General features: G+C 36.9%; 1 protein-coding gene across 4 annotated transcripts in view; it reads left to right on the forward strand.

Moving 5' to 3' along the window:
* EXOC2 (exocyst complex component 2) overlaps positions 1-19,424 on the forward strand; it is a 133,138-nt gene that overhangs the window by 18,083 nt on the left and 95,631 nt on the right. For all 4 annotated transcript variants that reach the window (XM_087762275.1, XM_087762252.1, XM_087762259.1 and 1 more), the window contains exons 3-6: positions 1,938-2,114; positions 3,548-3,674; positions 13,528-13,641; positions 18,683-18,807. In XM_087762275.1, the coding sequence (XP_087618401.1) occupies positions 1,938-2,114; positions 3,548-3,674; positions 13,528-13,641; positions 18,683-18,807 (543 nt within the window). The remainder of the gene's footprint in view (positions 1-1,937; positions 2,115-3,547; positions 3,675-13,527; positions 13,642-18,682; positions 18,808-19,424) is intronic.

The raw sequence follows: 19,424 nt of genomic DNA on the forward strand, positions 1-19,424 counted from the left end.
CAGAAGTGTCAGATTTTGTGATCTTGTTCTCTTGAGAGCTTTAGGAACCTCCAATGAGAAGAAAATAATTGATACAATTTAAAACAGTTGTTCAAAAATGTTTACCTTACTAAATTGCTATAGCTCAGATATTGATTTTAAAGTATTACTTAATGTCAGCATGAATTCAGACCTTTGAAATTCTACAGTGAAAACCTCTTTATGAATGGTTCAGACAAATTCTTTTAGTTAGTTCCTACCGCAATCTTTTTTCCTTCAGAGAAGTTACTAGCATAAACCCAAAAAAGATGTAGTAATATAACCTAAGGTTAAAACCCATGCATCATAAATGTGTGGTTTTTCTTCCCCTCTGAAAAATAAAAACTGGCCTGGTTAAAATGTTGCAAATAAATAACAACCAAAATTTTATTTTATTTTATTTTAAAGCTTCTTTTTTTGTGCATGTATCCTATTTCGCCCCTCCCCCCTTTTGTTCAGGCATCTTTTAAGAAACAAATGTACTGTCCTTGCTCAAGTAAAATTGCCTTCAGTTGTAATAAGATTCAGTGCCTTTCTGGTTTTTATTTTTTTTGGTTTGTGTTTTCAAAATAGTTTTTGGCAGGGAGTGAAGCATTTTTACGTCTGACAGCCATGAAAACTGCCAAATTTGTCTGCTGTGTAATGTCAGAGACTTAAATTGTGAGAAAAAGTAAGTGTGAAGCTTTGGTGCTGAGCCACATATGCTGACCCTTTTCTGTCTGTAAGTATTTTTTAAATTGGTCAGCTTTCTAGAAATGAAAAACAAAAGCCAAGCCAACAGGGGAGTTATACTCCAGTACAGCCAACACACTAGTACGGCCTTGTCCTTTTGGAAATGTTTCTAGGTAAGGGTGTTATTTAAGAAGAACCTAATGAAGTTGTTCTCCAAATTGATACTATAGAAATTAGGATCTTGCCAATTCTTCAGGACAACAAAACTCTGATTAGGAATGTGGGAATTCTTGTTCTCGATCTGAGAAAACAATCCATCTATTCCAGCATCAGGAGTCCTGATCTGACTAGAATCGATTGGATTGATCAGTCAGATTGATCAGTTGGTCAGACTGATCTGACATGAAGCCCCAGGAAGCCTTGGATCTTGCGTTAAGGTGTACCTTGACTCTTAAGTGTTAAGAGGTGTTCTTAAACACTAAAGCGTGACATATTTTAATACGCCACAGTCTTTTCCTACAAGAGAGCTTCGTGACTAAAATATATGTTGTATTTTTATTTCATAGTTTGTCATTTGTACTTCTGTTATGAGAAAGTTTAGGAAAGGAAATAGATGAACATTACGTGGTTATTCATTCATACAACAAGGGCAGTTTATTCAGCAGAATCACAGTCTTGCATCATGGATTTTGTACAGAAGAGACTGGGACAGAATATTTGTCAATTAATACTTTTTTTGGCCAAAAACCCCTTCTGTGTCCGCAGAAGTACTGCTAAACAAAGAAGGTTGAAGAAACCTTGTTCATTGTGAATATTTTGCAGAGTTTATTTTTTTGCTATGCGGAGTCACACAGAGTGAACTTAAAAGATTTTTTGGCATGCAGTTTTGATGGAAGTTTCACGTAAGTACAGTACTGAACAGTAGTTCTCTCGTGTCTTGCAGACAGAAGATCTAGTGTTCAACATGAAGTACAAGTTGCAGTAGCCTGTAACTGGTGGAAGAGATTAAAATAAGCTTCGAGCAGCACTGTGTGTGTCTCATGCAGTGGCACTAGGACAAAAGACCTGAAGTCACCTAGGGAACATCTGAAAAACATATTCATGATTGTTTCACTGTAGTTGGCTGTAAGGGACTAGAGAAGGGTCATATATGTATGTAAAATATGTGAAGCATCATAAATGTATTTGCATTACAGAATTTCAAAAGATACTTCTGTTCACAGTAGGGTATTTCTTTTTTTCTTCAGGTTTAACAATCTGTGGGCACAACTGTCTGCTAACTGCTGAATGGATGTCTGCCAGTAAAATTGTGTGTCGAGTTGGACAGGCTAAAAATGACAAAGGAGACATTATTGTTACTACGAAGTCTGGTGGCAAAGGAACTTCAACTGTTTCCTTCAAACTGCTTAAACCTGAAAAAATAGGTATTTTTCATGTTCAAATTCACATCTGTTTTCTTTGCTAAACAAATATATGACTGAGTGCCTCTTTAAATAAAATGCATGTTTAAAATGGATCCAACTCAGGACAATCTTCAGTTGTCTAGAAAAAGCAGAGTATACCAATAAAATGGGCAAATATATATATAGATAAACTCATGGTGTATGTGAAATTAATCCTCTCAATATCCTAATAAAACCCCCAATGACTAATGAAAGGTAGCCCTTTATTTTTCTGTAAGGCGTAGCACTAAACTTCTAAAAATTTAAACAAAAAAATTCATAACGGATCCAGTAATTACTCTTAAGTGTACTAGATAAATACAAAATATAAACCAGCTCATGAGCTTTACACCTAAATCCTGAGCTGATGGTTAATCCTTTAAAGAAAGCTGAGTCCTCAGTGCAGTTTCTTATTTCTAATTCAATCCATCCTGCAGGATGAAAAGTCTTAAGTATTTCTCATGAGATGCTTAACCACTAAAATGATGTTGCCAAGCAGTCTAGGGCCTCTGCTTAATCTAGAATCCAGTCTAAATACCCTCTGGATTGAAAATGTTTTTTTTTCAGAACACCTCCATTGATGAAGTTGGCTAGTTATCTTTTCTAACATAGGGGTTCCCACAAGAACTATTTTAGGCTTTTGTTCTCTGCGGTTCAGTGACAGTTAAATAACGCATGATTTCTTCCAGGCTGTACTAAGATCTTAATATAGAAAGGTGAATCAAGTGCAAATGTTACACAGTGAGGCTTTTGGTAATGGGAGAGGATTGATATTTTAAAAAATGGGGGTGGGGATGGGGTAATTTCTCATGTTGGGTATCTGATGGGTATGTTAAAGAAGGACATGGCCAAGAGTATGGCTGGCTGCATCTTTAGCTAGGGCCAAGACCTATTGTGCCTCACCTTTATGCATTGTCTGTGCTAAGGCTTTGGAAACAAAGTCAGTCCTGTGTCCATTGAGTCATCCATCTTGGCATGTGGCCAAAGTTCACTTACTTCTTGGTTAGTGAGTGGCACAGAAAAGGGAGCTTCCCTAAAATATGCAAATAAGACGACCTCCAGCTAATTTCTCATTTTGAAAGTAGTAGATGGCAAGGTTTGGACAGATACCAACATACTTGCAGGAATGAAAAATACTAATACTCTGTGACCAGGAAAATGCTCTTAATGTACACGAAACCGTGCACTCTGTAAGAGGTAATGTTTGATGCCCAGCCATGAATACCTTTTCAGCAGCTACAATAAAATAATTTAGCATAATTGCATCCAGGTTGTTTTGCCATGTATCTTCCAGTATATTACCTAGGCATGCATTTTATATTTATCAGGATTTTTCAAATTAATTCAGTATGTTAGAAGTTGATGGTGCTGGACCGCCCTTGTTGTTTTAAGGATCTGTGCTTTGTTTTCTCTAGGTATCTTGGATCAGTCTGCTGTCTGGGTGGATGAAATGAACTATTATGACATGCGCACCGATAGGAACAAAGGGATTCCCCCCTTGTCCCTACGTCCAGCTAATCCGCTTGGTATTGAGATAGACAAGTGAGTACCAAATGCCTTTAATCCACTTTTTTAGTGGTTTTATCTATATGTGCGTTTGTGAATTCCAGAAAAGTTTAACGGTTTACAGGGCAGGGAAAGATTTAAAAATACATAAATATATTAGCTGTTGGTATGCTATTTGGTACTCAAAAGAGTTGTTGGTGCACGTTCTATCCTGCTTCATAATCCTGATTTTTGGATCATCAATTAGAACTGTAGGTAATCTAAAATCCTGATATATTGAACGCCAGTGATGTTTAGATTTTGAGGACTAGTAAATAGCCTAAGGCTTTGGATTTATACATTGTAGTTATGGAATACTTACTGTTGCATTTGAGTTTTTTTGGGGCTTTTAAGGATGTTTAGATTGCTATCTGTTGCTAAAATTGTACTGTAAAATGTGATTTATTATACCACATCAACGAGTTTATTTTAGTGAAATATTAATACTGTTTTCCAACCCACAGACTTCTTTACTTTTGTTCATAAGTATGGTGGAATTTATGACTCTTCTTTCTGAAATAGAAACTTTATAGTGAGTGATAAATGGAATTAGAGGGCTTTAAATGGGACATTCTTAGGGCTCCAAACCTGACCAACTCCTAGAAATAGCATCAGGAATAATATTTCTCTTGATCAAGATACCAGCTCTACCAAAAACAAAGGCTATTTAAAATTAAACTGTTACTAGGGGTCTCGTCTGCTGAATACTCTGTTTGTGAGGAGTGCATTGGAGAAAATCTGTAGTATCCATTGTTACCTTGTTCTGATGGGGAAACTGCACTTTCCCAAAATCTGTATGGGATTTCTAGTGGATCCGTCATCAGCCTCCCAGCCTCTGGCTGTGCATTTCTTTCCTAGTTTGAATATGTATTTTTCTTTCTTTTCAAAATGCTAACGCAATTTTTTTGTAATAAGCTGAAGACTTTTGTCTCTAAGTATTTTTCTCCAGCCTCTGATATAACTTCTGATAGATACTTCTTTTATCTTTTCCAGTTTTCCAACCCTGTTAAAATGTGGGCTCTAGGACTGTGGCCAGTATTCCAGTGTCTTACCAGGAGACTTACTGTCTCTCCTCTACTCTCCCTCCCTTGTTCATAAATTAAAAAAAAAAAAAATCTTTTTTACCAAAGTACTGCACTGACAACTAGTAGTGAGTGGCTTCTTAGCAGATTCTCTTGAGTTGTTACTTATGCTGCTGTCATGGTCGCTCATTATTCTGTAGGGATGGCCTGGATTCCTTTATCCTAGCTAAATCTTTTTGCATTTAACCGTGTTTCTGTATTTGCTTCCTTGACAAGTCTGTCTTCTCAATCCAGATGACAGTCTTTCTGCTTAGTATTTTAACCAACTATTTATAAAAAAATTATCGGTGATAAAGCTGTTATTGGTGATGATGCAAATACTACTGGAAGAGTAATGTGGACTTTAGTAAAACTTTACCTACAGATGTTCTCAGGTTTGCTTCTCCATGGATTGGGGTTTTTTCTGTAGTTAGTTCTTTAATCCATGTGATGTATTCTATTGGCATTGCATAAAACTAAGTTTTTAATTAATGTCATGGTAGCATGTCTCCTTTAAAATGATGATACATTAATTTTGTCTGGTTACTTTTTTCAATGATGTACTTAATCTCAAAGCCTATGTAATATATTCTTAAACATTGTATGAAACAGTTGTGACTGGCTGTATTAAAACTAATTTTCTGTACTTTAATTTTGTATTTGTTGAACCCTGAAACAGCTTTTCCATTATTTTATCTGGGATTTAAGTCAAGATAACTAGTTCTATTGCATAGTCCTGTATCTCTGTGTATCCCACAACACTTCTTTCTGTAAATATAATGGTTATGACACCGTTACTTTTAATTTGTTCTTATTTTAACAAAACTTCTAATGTAGTATTTGACTTCATAACCAAAATTTATAGTTCTTATAGTTAAGACAGTGTCAATGTGATAGATGAAGCATTATCTTCCAGAAACCTTAACAGCATTAGTTTAGGATTTGTTTAATTTAAAGTCATCTGTTTGGATGTTTGTTAAATAGGAAGCCAACAATATTATATTTTAAATGTTTCATCTGAAAGCATTAGAAAATATCATATTAATGAAACCTCAGCTTTTGTGTGGAAAAAAAAATGTCAGAAAGAGGTAAATACAGATAGGAAATAACTTTTTTTTTGGGGGGGGGCAATAGGGAAATATTTGGAAATAGTTGACATATCAACCCTAGTTCACTGATCTCCAAGTTCATTAAAGGTGAAGCACGAAGATTATGGCAAGCACTGGTGTTGAAAATGACCGGTTTGAGAGAAGGAACACAGGTCACTATAACAAGTAATTGTATAGAGGGATTGAGGCATAAGTTGTGGAGAAGAGGAGAGAGAGGGAAGGAGAGGAAAAGCCTGGTCTGCCCTCGTGCTATGGGTGACAGCACAGTGTTAATAGTAGTGGCTATAGGTGGAACGTTCTGTGATTAAAAAGTGCCTCCCCAATGGAAAAGCTTTCATAATTTGCTTGAAAAAAAATGGAGCAATGCAATGTTTAATTTTATAAAATAATCTCTAATACCATAGAGTTTAACCGAACTCGCATGTTTGCAAATACTTGATGTATGGGATGGGTAAGTAATGAGAAGTTGTACAAGGTAGCGAAAAAAGGCAATTATAAATTAAGAAAGGGAGTGGATAAGCAAGATGTTAGCATTAATTGTTACTGGGCATGGGAATAATTTGTCACTAGAAGTGATAAAAATGGTTGGAATTTTGGGATGCTTTAAAATAAAAGAAAGCTTAATATGTTGAAGAACAGTTGTATGTACAAGGAGATGGGACTTTGCAGCATAATGGGTCTCTCCTTTATTAATACCTTTGGCTTCTTTAAACTATTTTTAAACGTGAGCAAATTGAGATGTATTTTAATTTTGAAGCTGAAGCGTTTGGTATGGTCTGGTGGGATTTACAACCCTTGCAGCCTGATGGCTGATAAGGAAGGGAAAGGAGTGCCTTGCATTGGTTATACAAATAGTGGTAAACAGAAGAAACATTTAAAGAGAGGACCAAGGAGAAAAACAGTGAAAAATAGATGTGAGAAAATAGGATAGGAATAAGCTAGATGGGGGCACACTGAAGAGAAGGCAGGAAGTGGGTAGACTACAGACTGAAAGAGAGAAACAAGTCCTCCCTCTGGAAAGTTTGCCAGACACAAGCAAATGATACAGAAAAGACAATCTGCAGCATGGGAAAGAGTTAGATCACTTATCTGTTGTGATTGTTACTTTTATTATCTTTTTTTTAGTATGGGTTACACTTAGTTCTAAAAGTTCCTTCTGTGGGTTTTTTAAACATTGTTTATGGTGCTTTGTCCAATTAAAATGTGTTTAAAAATTAATCATGGCTTTTGAATTATTCAGGTGAGTATTTTCAAGGTGTTGCAAATGGGACATTGAAATACTAGAAAAAAAGATCCTGTAAGTTATGAACAGAAGTGCTTTAGTACAGCATTTCATTAAACTATTAGGCAAGCACAGTGACAAAAAAATATTTATTCTGACTCAGTAGACTTAAGATTGGAGTTTAATTGGGAGTGACTGGGATTTAAGTGAACAAAAGGTTTAAACTGTGAATTAAGGGAAATAGATAATAGTGGGTCTAACACATTCTATTAATAATTAGAATACTGCCTGTGGATGTATTGTAGGAGTAATATGTACTCAAAATATGCGCTGGAATTCTGTTTGCATAGTCAAATGTTGCAAGGATGCAAAGTAAGAACTATGGACACACACTCATCCTCCTGGTTGTTTTTTACATAGTCAAGATATTTTAAATGTTATATGTGTACACTGTGTGCAAGCCATCATCTTTCAGCCTGCAAGTTTAACAAGTAGCAAGTGTACATAATTTCTGGCTGATAAGCTCTTCATATTTTCCAAGAATTAATTGCTGTTCTTGTGCCATACAACTAACTAAGAATCTCAGTTGCTAAATAATAAAATCATTTATATTGTAATGAAACTTGAACTTGCTGGTTATTATGTTTCAGGGGTGATCCTTAAAGTCACAAATGCATTCATAGAAGAGTGCACACATTTGTGCTCCTGCCTTGCTAACAGTTGTTTGTTCATCTTTTAAAACACAGAACTGCTCCAATGAGACGAGGGGTTTTTTACATTGCTATCCCTTGTGTGTATGCTATGAAGTATTTAATTCACATCAGAAAGTAGGTATTTAAAATATTTAATGTTTGAGTTCTAGTTTTTTAGTTCTCAGGATGGAGTAAAGACTGATAGAAAGCTTTGGTTTTCTATCGCCATCATTACGCTGGCCCTAAGTGCAAAGCAGAACTGTGCCACCTTCCTCTCCAAGGAATATTTCTGGCTGTGGTGTTATGCAGATGTAGCCAGAAACCCTTAGAGAAGGCTTCAATAGCTTGCGGGAAGAAAAAGGGTATACAGAGTAGTCACCTCAGTCGGAGAAATGTGGAAAGTTGGTATGAAAATGCTAACATTAACAGCGATGTTGCAGTACTTGGGTTGGTTTTTGCAGTTTAGAGCTGTTACAAGAGGAGGTTGGTAGGTTATGTTCTACCAACATAGGATTGTTCAGGATTTTGAACAACAGTTCTGGGAGAGAACGTGATGCCTGTTTCATAAAGGCACTGGTTGAAATCTGTTGGTGGAAAGTTTAGATCTACCTGAGATTTGTGAATGAATTCCTTGTTCAGATGTACCATGTACTTTTCCCCTCCTGCAAGTCCTTGTTTAATCAAAGGTTACCTGCCTCCTCTAACGACTCTGTCATACTAAGAAAATCCATTCTCTGCAAAGCAGTAACAGCAGTCAGACCTAGTGGTGGTTAGAAAATTTTTGAATAGTGTTTGTTTTTTTGCATGTAGCAGAGGTCATTATGGTGGATCCATCTCGTACATGAAAGCAAATGCTCACATGCTAAGTACATTCCACATACTTCTGTATCCACCCACTCAATACAGATGCTTCCCTCTTCCCACGCCAGCTTCCAAAACAGTTCATCTGGGAGGAGGGAACAGATGATCTTACGCTGCCACCTAATGGTAAACGTCAGCTTGCTACCATGAGGTGGGAAAAGACTTTCTGGAGGCTTTGATATTTATTTATTTTTAAGTGGCTTGTATGGAAATGCAGTCAATTTCATCCTGGAATGTGATGGACTTGTGGAAACTTTTATCACAAAGATGCATGTGGAAAAACTGTGAAACCTGCAGTTTCACAGAGAGATGCAGTATATAGTAGTATGCAGTCCTAGTTTTATGGCGTTAAAAAATACAGTAACACTTACTGCTTGTCAGGCTGATGCATCGGTTGCAGCTACCAGCCTACAGTAGATTTCTCTTATCACATTCTGCCATTTTTCAAATATGGTTGTCACTTTGCTGTCATATTTCTGATAAACCCAATGCTACTAGGGAGTAATAGCCAGAGTGCATCTTTGTCTTTTGGTTGTTGGAGAGACCTTTGTTAACACCTTCTGATTTGTCGTGTTTAGTCTGCTTTAGGGTCCCTTATGCTGGTCTACTTGAATGCCTGATTAACACAGTACAGCTGGTACAAAGCCTGCTTCTAGGAGCCTGCCTGGTACCAGACAGAGGGGGGACGTGTACAGCAGCTCTAGCTGGAGCTTGTTTATGCTGGTTGCTATTCAGACTCTGTGTTTATTTAAAGTTGCTCCTTTTGACCTATAAACTCCTGTGGAATTGAGGTTCAAGTTACCTTTTGGTGGCTCTATCCTGTTTTGGGACCTGCCTTTAATCTGCAAATGCTGTCATGTATGCTGAAAAGCATACTGTGACATTCTGAAACTCTGGGAGCAAAATAATCTTTACAGAAAAGTTACAACTTGCTAAGCTGCGTTCATAGTAAAGCTCTCTTCATTTGTATCCATTGCATTCTCTTGCTATTACTCAATCGTGACTGCTTGGAGGCTGTGATTTAACCATGGAGATTACAGCTAATCTTAAGCCTCCGGAGAATACAGATGCTCTGTAGATGCGCAAGTTCTGTAGTAGAATTTGTAAGAGCCGCTACATGCTGTGATGTTAAATTAGATTTGTTATCAGGCTATACAGAACCTATAGAAGTTTGGGGTAGCGGAGGGAGGGACTTGTATTGATGGGCACATGCGGTGCAAGTGAGTTGATTGTACCCTATGTGTTTTGAATCCAAAGTAGATGTGCATGCCCTTTACATGGAAGCAAGGACCACTACATCTAATACTGCATGGCTGTATAGATACACTCAAAATATGTTTGAGAGAAGTGAAAGTGTGTAGTGGCTTGAAACCAAATTTATTTTTATAGTTCTCATGAAAATAAACAGTATGTGAAATCTTAATTACTTTTATATTTAAAATTGTTGCTGATGGATGAATAAGACTACTTTAAAATGTTAACTAGAGGTCTAGTACCAGATCTGGTTCTGTTTAAAATAAAATAGTCTGCCTAGCAGAAAGTACTACTATATAAATTCAACATGTGTACCTTTGCTGAAATTGTAAAGGTAGCGAAATAAGTAGAGTTGTCGAGGATGGTAAACTTCTCTCTTCTTTTTCTGAGGTTTTCTGGATTCAGTTTGTGGTTCCCAGTTTCTTTTACAGTGATTGCTTTTTAATCAATGATTAAGTATTCAGAGTTGCTTCCTGAAGTGATTCTTGTATAATGAGCAAATCAACAGAAAAATTATCAACAATTTCATTGCGCGTCAGCATGGTCTTAGCTTTTGCTACTAGTTCATATTCACCCCATAATGTTGAAATGAGTAAACCAGAAATACTTTCTCAAGTCACATATGTGCTTGTTTATAAATAAATGGTAAGCAAATTTTCATGAGAACAACTTCCAAGGACTGACTTATTTAATTTACTAATGGAAGTTAATGAAACAAGCTTGTGTGTGTGTGGAGTCAGTCTCTTTTTAGATGCATCTAGCCAGACATTTTAGAAATACAGTTGCTTTCAGTTTGAACTTTTAGTGAGCAGCTTGTTGTGAAGACAGCTGTAGCAAGTCATTCCAAGCTCCCCATATCTGTTAGTGGAAAAACTACTGGTAAAATTTATGATAAAAATAAGGATACTACACCGTAGAGTATAACATATTGTTAACATACCGCACACATTCACATTCATGTTTCTACTCTGTTGTGACTATGTCTAAAATATGTCCGCACAGATAAAAGCACCCATAAACACATTGCTAATTTATGGTTCTGCACAAATACATCTGCTGGAAAAAAGCTCCTAATAACTTTTCAATGCAGTCAAACATCAAACTGAAAAAAACCCTTTCATTTCTGTCCCACTGTCTGTGGGCAAAACTCATTTGCAGGAATTTATTACATCCCTAGCTAAATTATTGGTCTTTCTCTCTCTAAAATAGTTGTTTCCCCCCACCAGGAATTGTATAGCTCATGCATAAGCTTAAACTGTCATATATATGTGTCTTACAATCTTGCAATAATAAGTAGCATTTGGTAATGGTATATTTGTTGAGTGTGTGTGCTTTTTGTGTTTTATCTGTTTCTTTTGGCTTCTGAGAAAGTACAGTGAAATTCTGAAAACTATGAACAAAATTCTGCCTCTGTATTGTGTGCATGCACTTAAACAGTGCTTGCACTGAAAGTCTGAGCCTCTTTTGAGGTAACTGAAAGTTTTTTATTGTTTTTGCTTTTTAGCATTAAAAAAATATAGTTGACAACAAAGATGCCACCATGCATGGATTTAACATAAAAGCTTTTTCGGACAGCCGTGCCATGTATCACTTGTGAAGTACTGTCTTACAAATTCATGTGCCTACTGGACTACTGGACACTTTTGACTACTTTGAATGAAAAATAAGATATCTTAAAATGTCTTTAAAGGAAGGATAAATTGAAACTTTCTTCTTCTTCTTACATCCACCAGCATTTTCTGCTAACTGGCATTCATGAAATTCAAGGTCATTGGTAATCCTGAATCTCACTACTTATGTTTATAAGTTTTTGTATTAACATTATCACTTTTTCATTGAGCACAGTAATGTTGGAACCTTCATTTTTAGTTGCTACATCTGTTTCTCACACTATTTTCCCTGTCTCTCTACTTTTCATATCTGTCATCACTTTTCCTTGCATCTCATTTGATTTTTTTGCTTGTTTTTAGAAAGTATTGTTTCACGCCCCTGCTGTAATCAGGTGCTACTGATGAAGGACTTCTGTGCCATGTCACTATGTTTGTAGGTCCTTTGTACCTGCTTGTGCTAGTGGCCATTTGGATATGAATAGAAACTTAGAGAAAACAGCTCTTGTTTTTATGTAATTGTACTTTTTAATGTGCCTGCCTTTAAATTTGCTTCACTTAATCTGCTGCTTGCTTTTTGTAACAATACCAGCTTTAGCTATCTTGAAATATGTTTGGATTACAGAAAAAAACAAAACTAACAAATCATTGTTTTCATGTCCATTCAAATGGCTTTTCATACGGATTAAATGTCATTCCAATAGCTGTCTCCAGATTGCTACCCCCACCCAGCTTTGATCTCAAATGCAAAGTACAGCAGGTTTACATTTGTGTACATGTACTTTGTACAGCAGAGTTTACCTAGCTTGTGAGCATCAGAGAGGGATTTTATTGACTTTTGAGTTTGATATTGTGATCCAAAAATGACATAGTAAATTTTTAGAATAGAATATTTCAGTTGGAAGGGACCTACAATGATCGTCTAGTCCAACTGCCTGACCAGTTCAGGGCTGACCAAAAGTAAACTTGTCTGCCATGATTAGTTTCTGAAGATGGGATGCAGCTGGTGGTAACGAAGAGAGTGGTGAGAGCACCTGGTGATGTACTGAGTGTGCATGGTGGAAGGAATATATATGGCCAAGTGTTAAGTGTGTGTCTGGACTGAGGGATGAAGGTTGTCATGTTTTCATCAAAAAGTGCTTTAAATATTTTTACTACGTTGACTTGAAATAAATGGAAAGCATTTTCTGTATGAGTATCTTAGAAGGTACTTGTAGTTTCAAAAATGCTGTTGTGGAGGAAACTGCTTTCACAAGGAATTGGCTCGCATGCTATCTTTGTGCATTGTAAAACTGAATAAAAACAAACAAAGCATGCTGTTTCTCACTCGAGACATGCCCACTTTTCCTTTATGTTTTGTGTACTATGAACAGATAGATCAATGTATTCTGTTTTGCAAGAGGATGATTTTAACTCAGGATTTCCTTCAGTGTTTGTGTGTAATGGAAGTATGCTCTGTGTATCTTCCTTCTTGTTTCCGTGGGACTTCTGCCGCACGTGGACCAATAGACAATGATGGTGCGAGATCACTTGCAAGCTGTCAACCTGGTGACGTCCTGTAGTTTTAAAGTTAGATAGATACTGGTTCACGGCTTATAGAGAATATTCTCTTGTATTTACTTGGCTTGGTGTACTGATTTTCCTGTTTAAAAGACAGACTTGGCTTTGAGTACAGTCAGCATTAGTAGTCCTGCATTTGAATGTTAGTAGTATCACAGTGAGTCCGTCTAGTCCCATTTTGTGAAGGCAGCAGTTTTCTTTCTTTAGAAGCATTTTGTACAGGCAGCATTTCTGTAATGGTGAAATCAAAATGGTAAAATTGGTTTTACTTAGATTAGATCTCAATCTTTTCTTTCCCAGTCACGCTACATGTGTCTGTTATACCAGATTTAATTTCATGGTGAGATACAAGTTTATATTTACATCTTGTTGAAGCATGATTTGTTTTTTGGTTTTTTTGTTTGCTTTTTTTTATGTGACACTTTTAATTGTAGGCTGTTCACCAGAATATGTCTCACTGAAGAAATGAATATTCATTTTTCAGAGGCAGATTTCCTCAAAAAGATTTAGAAGCACTGTTTCCTGGGATGAGTGCTGATTTCACTAGTGAAAACTTTTCTGCTGCCTGGTACCTGATTGAGAATCATTCAACAACAAGGTTTGTTGCTATCATATAAATAATTGTTTTAAATGCAAGTCACTTGATGTTATTTCATTATACAATAGGTGTGTCATTGGTGGTTGACATTTACCGTAATACACCTGTAGTCTATACTGCCTGTGGTGTTTCTCTGCTTGGCTAGAAACTTGAATCAACCAGTTTGCTCAATGTGGTTCTGAGGAAAACTTCATTTTTAACCAGACCTAATCTATGGCCTTCCCTCCCTGCCCTGCCACCCCCCCACCCCCCCGCCAGTGTCAGATGGAAGTTGTCTTGCTTCAGGCTAAAGCCCTTTATGAATCAAGAAGCTAGGCAGCACAGCCCTGAGTGGAAACTCCAGGTGTTAACTTAAGTCATGACTAGAGGCTCAGGATAAGGGCGCTGAACAGACTAAGAGTTAAATTGTTAGCAGTATCAGTTAGCTTTTAGTTAACTCTTGTGGAAAATGCTATAGTAAAAGAAGTTCGACAAGTGAGTAAGATCTTTGCGGTAAGTATCTTAAAATCCTGACCGTTAACGTCTTCGTTTTTAAATCTAGTTCATAATATATACTTACATGAATGCATTACATAAATATATTTTTGCATGTATAACTGAGTTCTGAAACTTTTATCTGCTGGTGTTCGGGTAGTACTGGAAGACATTTTTAGTAGAGATGCTGAGCCTTTTTTGTTGTTTGCAGCTGGGTATTCTGATTAGCATTTTGAAGGGAAATACCACTTTGCAAATTTATTTAATTTTTTTTGTTATCTAATGCTAGAAACAGGTGTGGGTTGGGTTTTTTTTGGGGGGGGGGGAGTGTTTGGTTTTAGGAGCTCGAGGAATAACCATTAATCTGCTTGGGAAATACTTTAATTTCCTTTCAAAGTGATGGTAGATTGAAGAGCCAAAACAACAGCAAGAGAACATTATTACCGAAGACACACATAATGACAGCATCTTTTGAAATCAAGTAACTAAAAGAGGAGTGATTCAAAATGAATTCTATCTATCACAATCTGATAACTTTGGGGATCATCAGGTTTTTAAAAAAGCTGAGGGGATAATAAAGTGAGAAAAAACAAACAGCTTTTGATGTAGCTGTTTTTGAGAAATTTCCTTTACATTTGGCCGTTGGACTGTTAGCGTTGTTTTGCTCCTTCATGCGGGCACCAGTGACACTGCCAAGAGAGATGTAGAGCAGATCAAGAATGAATGCAAATCCCTGGGGACAAAAGTGAAGAACATGGCAGCCTGTGTATTCTCTTTGATTTACAGGTGAAGGGGAAAGCTTCAGGCGGTAGTGGATGCATTCGGTAGGTTCACGGATGGCTGTACCGCTGGTTTCAAAGGCAGTGGTTTTTACTTCTGTAGCCATGGATCCATTACTAAAGAACAAGGACTGATAGTGAGAAATGGGATTCATTTGAAAAAGTGGGGCAGGAGCATTTCTGTTGGCAGGTTTGGACTTTGGTGACAAGGACTTCAAATTAGGAATATTGGGGGATGGTGATAACAGCTTGCAGTTAAATGAAGGGACAGAGTGCTACATGTGTGGTTCAGTGATGGCATTGAGAGCGCTGTTGGGAATTACAGAACCAGTTGTAACGGTCTAACCTCAAGTGCCTTTACATGCTCACATGCAACCTGGGAAACAAGTAAGAGGAGCCAGAGTTCCACGCATGGGATTAGATATGCATATCACTGGAGTAAAGTGGGACAGCTCATGTGCCTGGTGTTCTGTGATGGGTGGGAAGAGGCCTTCTGAGAAAGATACCCAGGAAAGAAGCGAGGAACTTGACCTTTGTGTGAAGAAACAGCTTGAATAAATATATGGTTCCTCTTATGAAGCAGGTAGCAGGATGGTTAAGAGCTCATTCAACAGGCTGGAAAGGGTGACATCACAGTGGGATGAGGAAGCGAACAAAATCTTCCTTAAGCAACTTGAGGAAGTCTCCAGAGAGCAGACCCTGGTTCTTGTACAAGGCTTCAACCTCCCTGATATTTACAGGAAGGGCAGCAATCCAGGAGGCTCGTGGAGAGTTCTGGGAATGACTTCTAACAGAGCTGCTAGGTGGGCAAGCAGGGGTGCTGGTTTCCTAAATCTGATTCTTGCAGGCAAGGCAGGGGCCGTGATAACCGGCAGCAGCCTTGACTGTAGCAATTGTGAAATAATTGAGTGCAGGGCCCTAAGGGGTGTGGGGAAGGCAAGCAGCAGAGTACGCACCAGGGGTTGGGCAACAGTAGAACAGAAGACAATCTGGTGTTTGTAACATGCCATAAATACCAAGTTGGCTGTCTAGTACAAGTCGTCATCTGGGGTGTATCAGCTAGACTGTGTTATGTAAGACGTGGGGATAATTTTTCTGCTTGGCATTATTAAAGCTGCAGTTGAAGTTTTGGCCACTGCTTTAAGAAAGATATGAGAGCTGAGCCACAAAAATAGGAGTATATAAATATCTCTCGGTATACAGCTTGAATGAATTAGGTGCTTATAGAAAAGTAACAGGATTAGTACAGAATGTGTGTTCTGAAATATGTGGTGGGCAGTTCAGGGATAGCCATCAATTGTTCTTGGTTTATCAAGCATAGAACAAGCCATCTCAGTTTGCAACAAGGGAGATTTGGGTTAGGTGCAGATTAAAAACAATATCAGCTTGCTTAAGCCCTGAGACAGTGTCACTTGCAAAGCTGCAGAATCACCATCACTGGAGTGTGCTGAGATTTGATTTGACAGCTGTCTGTCATAGATGGCTTAGGTACATTTAAGGATGCTGTGAATCCAGAAAATGAATTAAATGACTTCTTAAAACTGATTAAATGACACATTTTATGAGAATTGCCATGGAATATGAGCAACAACGTAATGTAATGGTTATATCTCTTATATGACAAGGTGTCAGTAAAACCACTGATTTTTCTGGTCATCAGTACTATGAACTGATAACTTAAATAATTACATTCGCTTGTATGGCCCCTTTTTAACTTGTACTATGCCAATGGGTCAGTATCTGAAAGTCCATTCTCATGTAAATTTGAAGCTTCCTATTAAGAAAAACCATTTTTACCACTTTGTCTAGTATCATCTTAAGTTTTTCATCTTTCTTGGGGAAAAAAAAAATCTTCCATTGATTTATATCTTTGCATGTCAGGAGTTTCAAGTTACAGTCCCCTCAGTCCAGTGGAATAAAAAGTATTAATTTTTGGTTTTAAATGAAAGGTGGCTTTTTGCATATTAATTCAGTTTATGTTGGTTTATAACATCTAACTCTTAGTGTTGAAGGAGCAAAAGCTGTGTAAAAACTCAACAGGAAGAATGGCTCAAAGGGTAGGGTGAATCCAGTCATGTTTTGAATCTAATTATACGTAGCTTTTTAAAGAAGCAAAATTGTTTTTTGTTTTTGTTCTTCCCGCTTCAAAATCTGTAGTCTTAGAAGTATTCTGGAATTGTATAATTATCTACCCCATATCATTTGTGTTGTTTTTCTGGAAACACACAGCAATGGTTTGGTTCTTGTCTTCTACATAACCTCAGGTATTGGGAGTGCTAAATGTGTGGTGCACTGATGTTTTGGTTAGCTTATGTCTGTTTTTTCCTTGAAGGAAATTATTTTTAAGCAATCAAAATAATATCTTTTTTCTTTTTACCCCTGGCAATATCCTGACAAATATAAATAAGCTATTTAGACATGCTATTAGATCATCAGATAACATGAAACAGTGCTTAAAAAGAGAACTGGACAGATTTTTGTTAGTTTGAAAATGCTACTGGTAAGTACTTCTTGCATGCCCAAGTCGACCAGTCCAGCTGTTGAGTAATGTGACTTCTGTCCAGCAGATGGAAACAGGAAATAAAGCAAAATGTTGTGGCATCATCAGCACAAAAAGGAAAACGCCTGTAAGTGCACCAGTGTGTTTTGTCTCCCAGCAGGTGGTGATAGCCTTCTCACTGCCTAGGCTAAAGTTTGATTTGTTCTCTTAACATGTCTTTTTCTACCACTGTTTAAAATGAGCAGACAGTATTGGTGGAATTGCCTTATGTCTTAATTTCCTTACTTCATTGTTTCCCTCTCCTCACTGAGGTATAGTGCAATTTTTTGTTTGATTCTTTTGTATTGGGGAGATGGGTTTGGCCTGCAGGTAGGAGAAAAGACTTTAAGGATGAAAATCATGTGTTATATTTGTATTTATGAACTTGTTTGTGATAGTGCTTTTATAATGAATCCAGTAGCGTAACTACTGAGATCGTATTCATCATCATCAACAAAAAATGATATGCATGTAATGAAGAATTAGTAATGACATAAGACTTCTAAAATAATTACAGCTACTTGCAAAAAATAAAAATGTGAAATCAAATGTAAACTGGGAATAATCTAGAAATATTAGGAAACTAAGATAAAAAGAAACCTACCATACAAACAACAATGATGAGTTGGCGATTAATATTCCCCTATGAAGCCTCTTTCAAAAACAGTTCGGTAGACTACGTATAAAAAACATACTTTCATAAAGCAGGAATCTGTTCAGCTTTTCTTTATTTTTGCATTAATATTGTGTTTAATTCTGAACTGTATGTCCAAACCACCATAAAAATATTGCAGGCATTCAGAAACTGAAAGTGAAAAAGGGTTGAGAATTAAGCTGCAGAGTTAAACAAATGTTGTTATTAAAGAGACTTCCGACATCCCAGTAGTTATCCTAGTGTACTAAGTGTAGTGAATTGTACTATCACCTATTTAATGTAGTACAGACAGTTAACTAAGAGCAATATTGCATGTTTAGAAGAAATTTCTTGACTAATTTGTATTATAAAGAAGTCGATTCCATCACAAGTGATAGGAGTCCTCCATTTAGGATTAAAACTGAAAAACAAAGACTCTTTGGACTGAGAGTAAATTGTCATTATTGAGAAGCACACTTGTTAGCAATTATTCAGTCCTTAACAGCTGTAGCAAAAATAGCTGGTTTTATTTTCCAAGTAATTTGTTCTGGTTTTTCATTAGCTGACCTTATTTGTTTTTTTAATGTCATGGGGGGGTTCTTGTTTGTTTTTCAGTTTTGATCAGCTCAAAACGGCTGTTGTGAATTTGAAGAAACAAGCCAATAAGAAAAATGAGGGGAGTCTAGCTTATGTGAAAGGAGGTCTCAGCACATTTTTTGAAGCACAAGATGCTCTGTCAGGTAAAGGTGCTTTGCACTTGCTAAATACAGTATAAAAGAAAAGGCAATATCTGCATGTATGGTTGAATTTAATATTAAAAAATATTGTTTTTCTTTGCTGTGTCTTGTAAAAGTGTATACTGAGCCCAAAATCTGTATTGTGTTGGTCACAAGCTGGGACTAGCTGATTGTTGTGGTGTATCTGCAAAAGATGGCACCAAATGTATCTCACAGGAATTGGAGGCATTTGATGAAACTGCTTAAACCACAAATCCAGAAAAGAGAGGAAATGTTAAACTGGAGATAATATTAAGATGACTTACAAACTGTAGCAACATAAAAACTTGATTTTATGATGCCTTATCCCATAGTCAGACTGCAATGTTTATATAAATATTCAGTATACCCTGACTTGGGAAATCAGACGGCCTTTATATTCTGCTTGCCATAGAGAAAATGCAACATGCTAGTGAGATTAGCTTAGTTGTCTGTGCTGTTTTCATATATGTCTATATATATATATATATATATACACACACTTAAAGCATAAAATGTCTCTCAGGTAAAAGCTCATTGTGGGCTACCATAGTCCTGTCTAGTTAGGGACTGTACTGGATAAGAAAGCGACAGTGCTGGCC

This window comes from Nipponia nippon, unplaced genomic scaffold, assembly GCF_047370975.1.
Source record: "Nipponia nippon isolate SJK-2023a ecotype South Korea unplaced genomic scaffold, ASM4737097v1 scaffold_1, whole genome shotgun sequence".
Lineage (NCBI taxonomy): Eukaryota > Metazoa > Chordata > Aves > Pelecaniformes > Threskiornithidae > Nipponia > Nipponia nippon.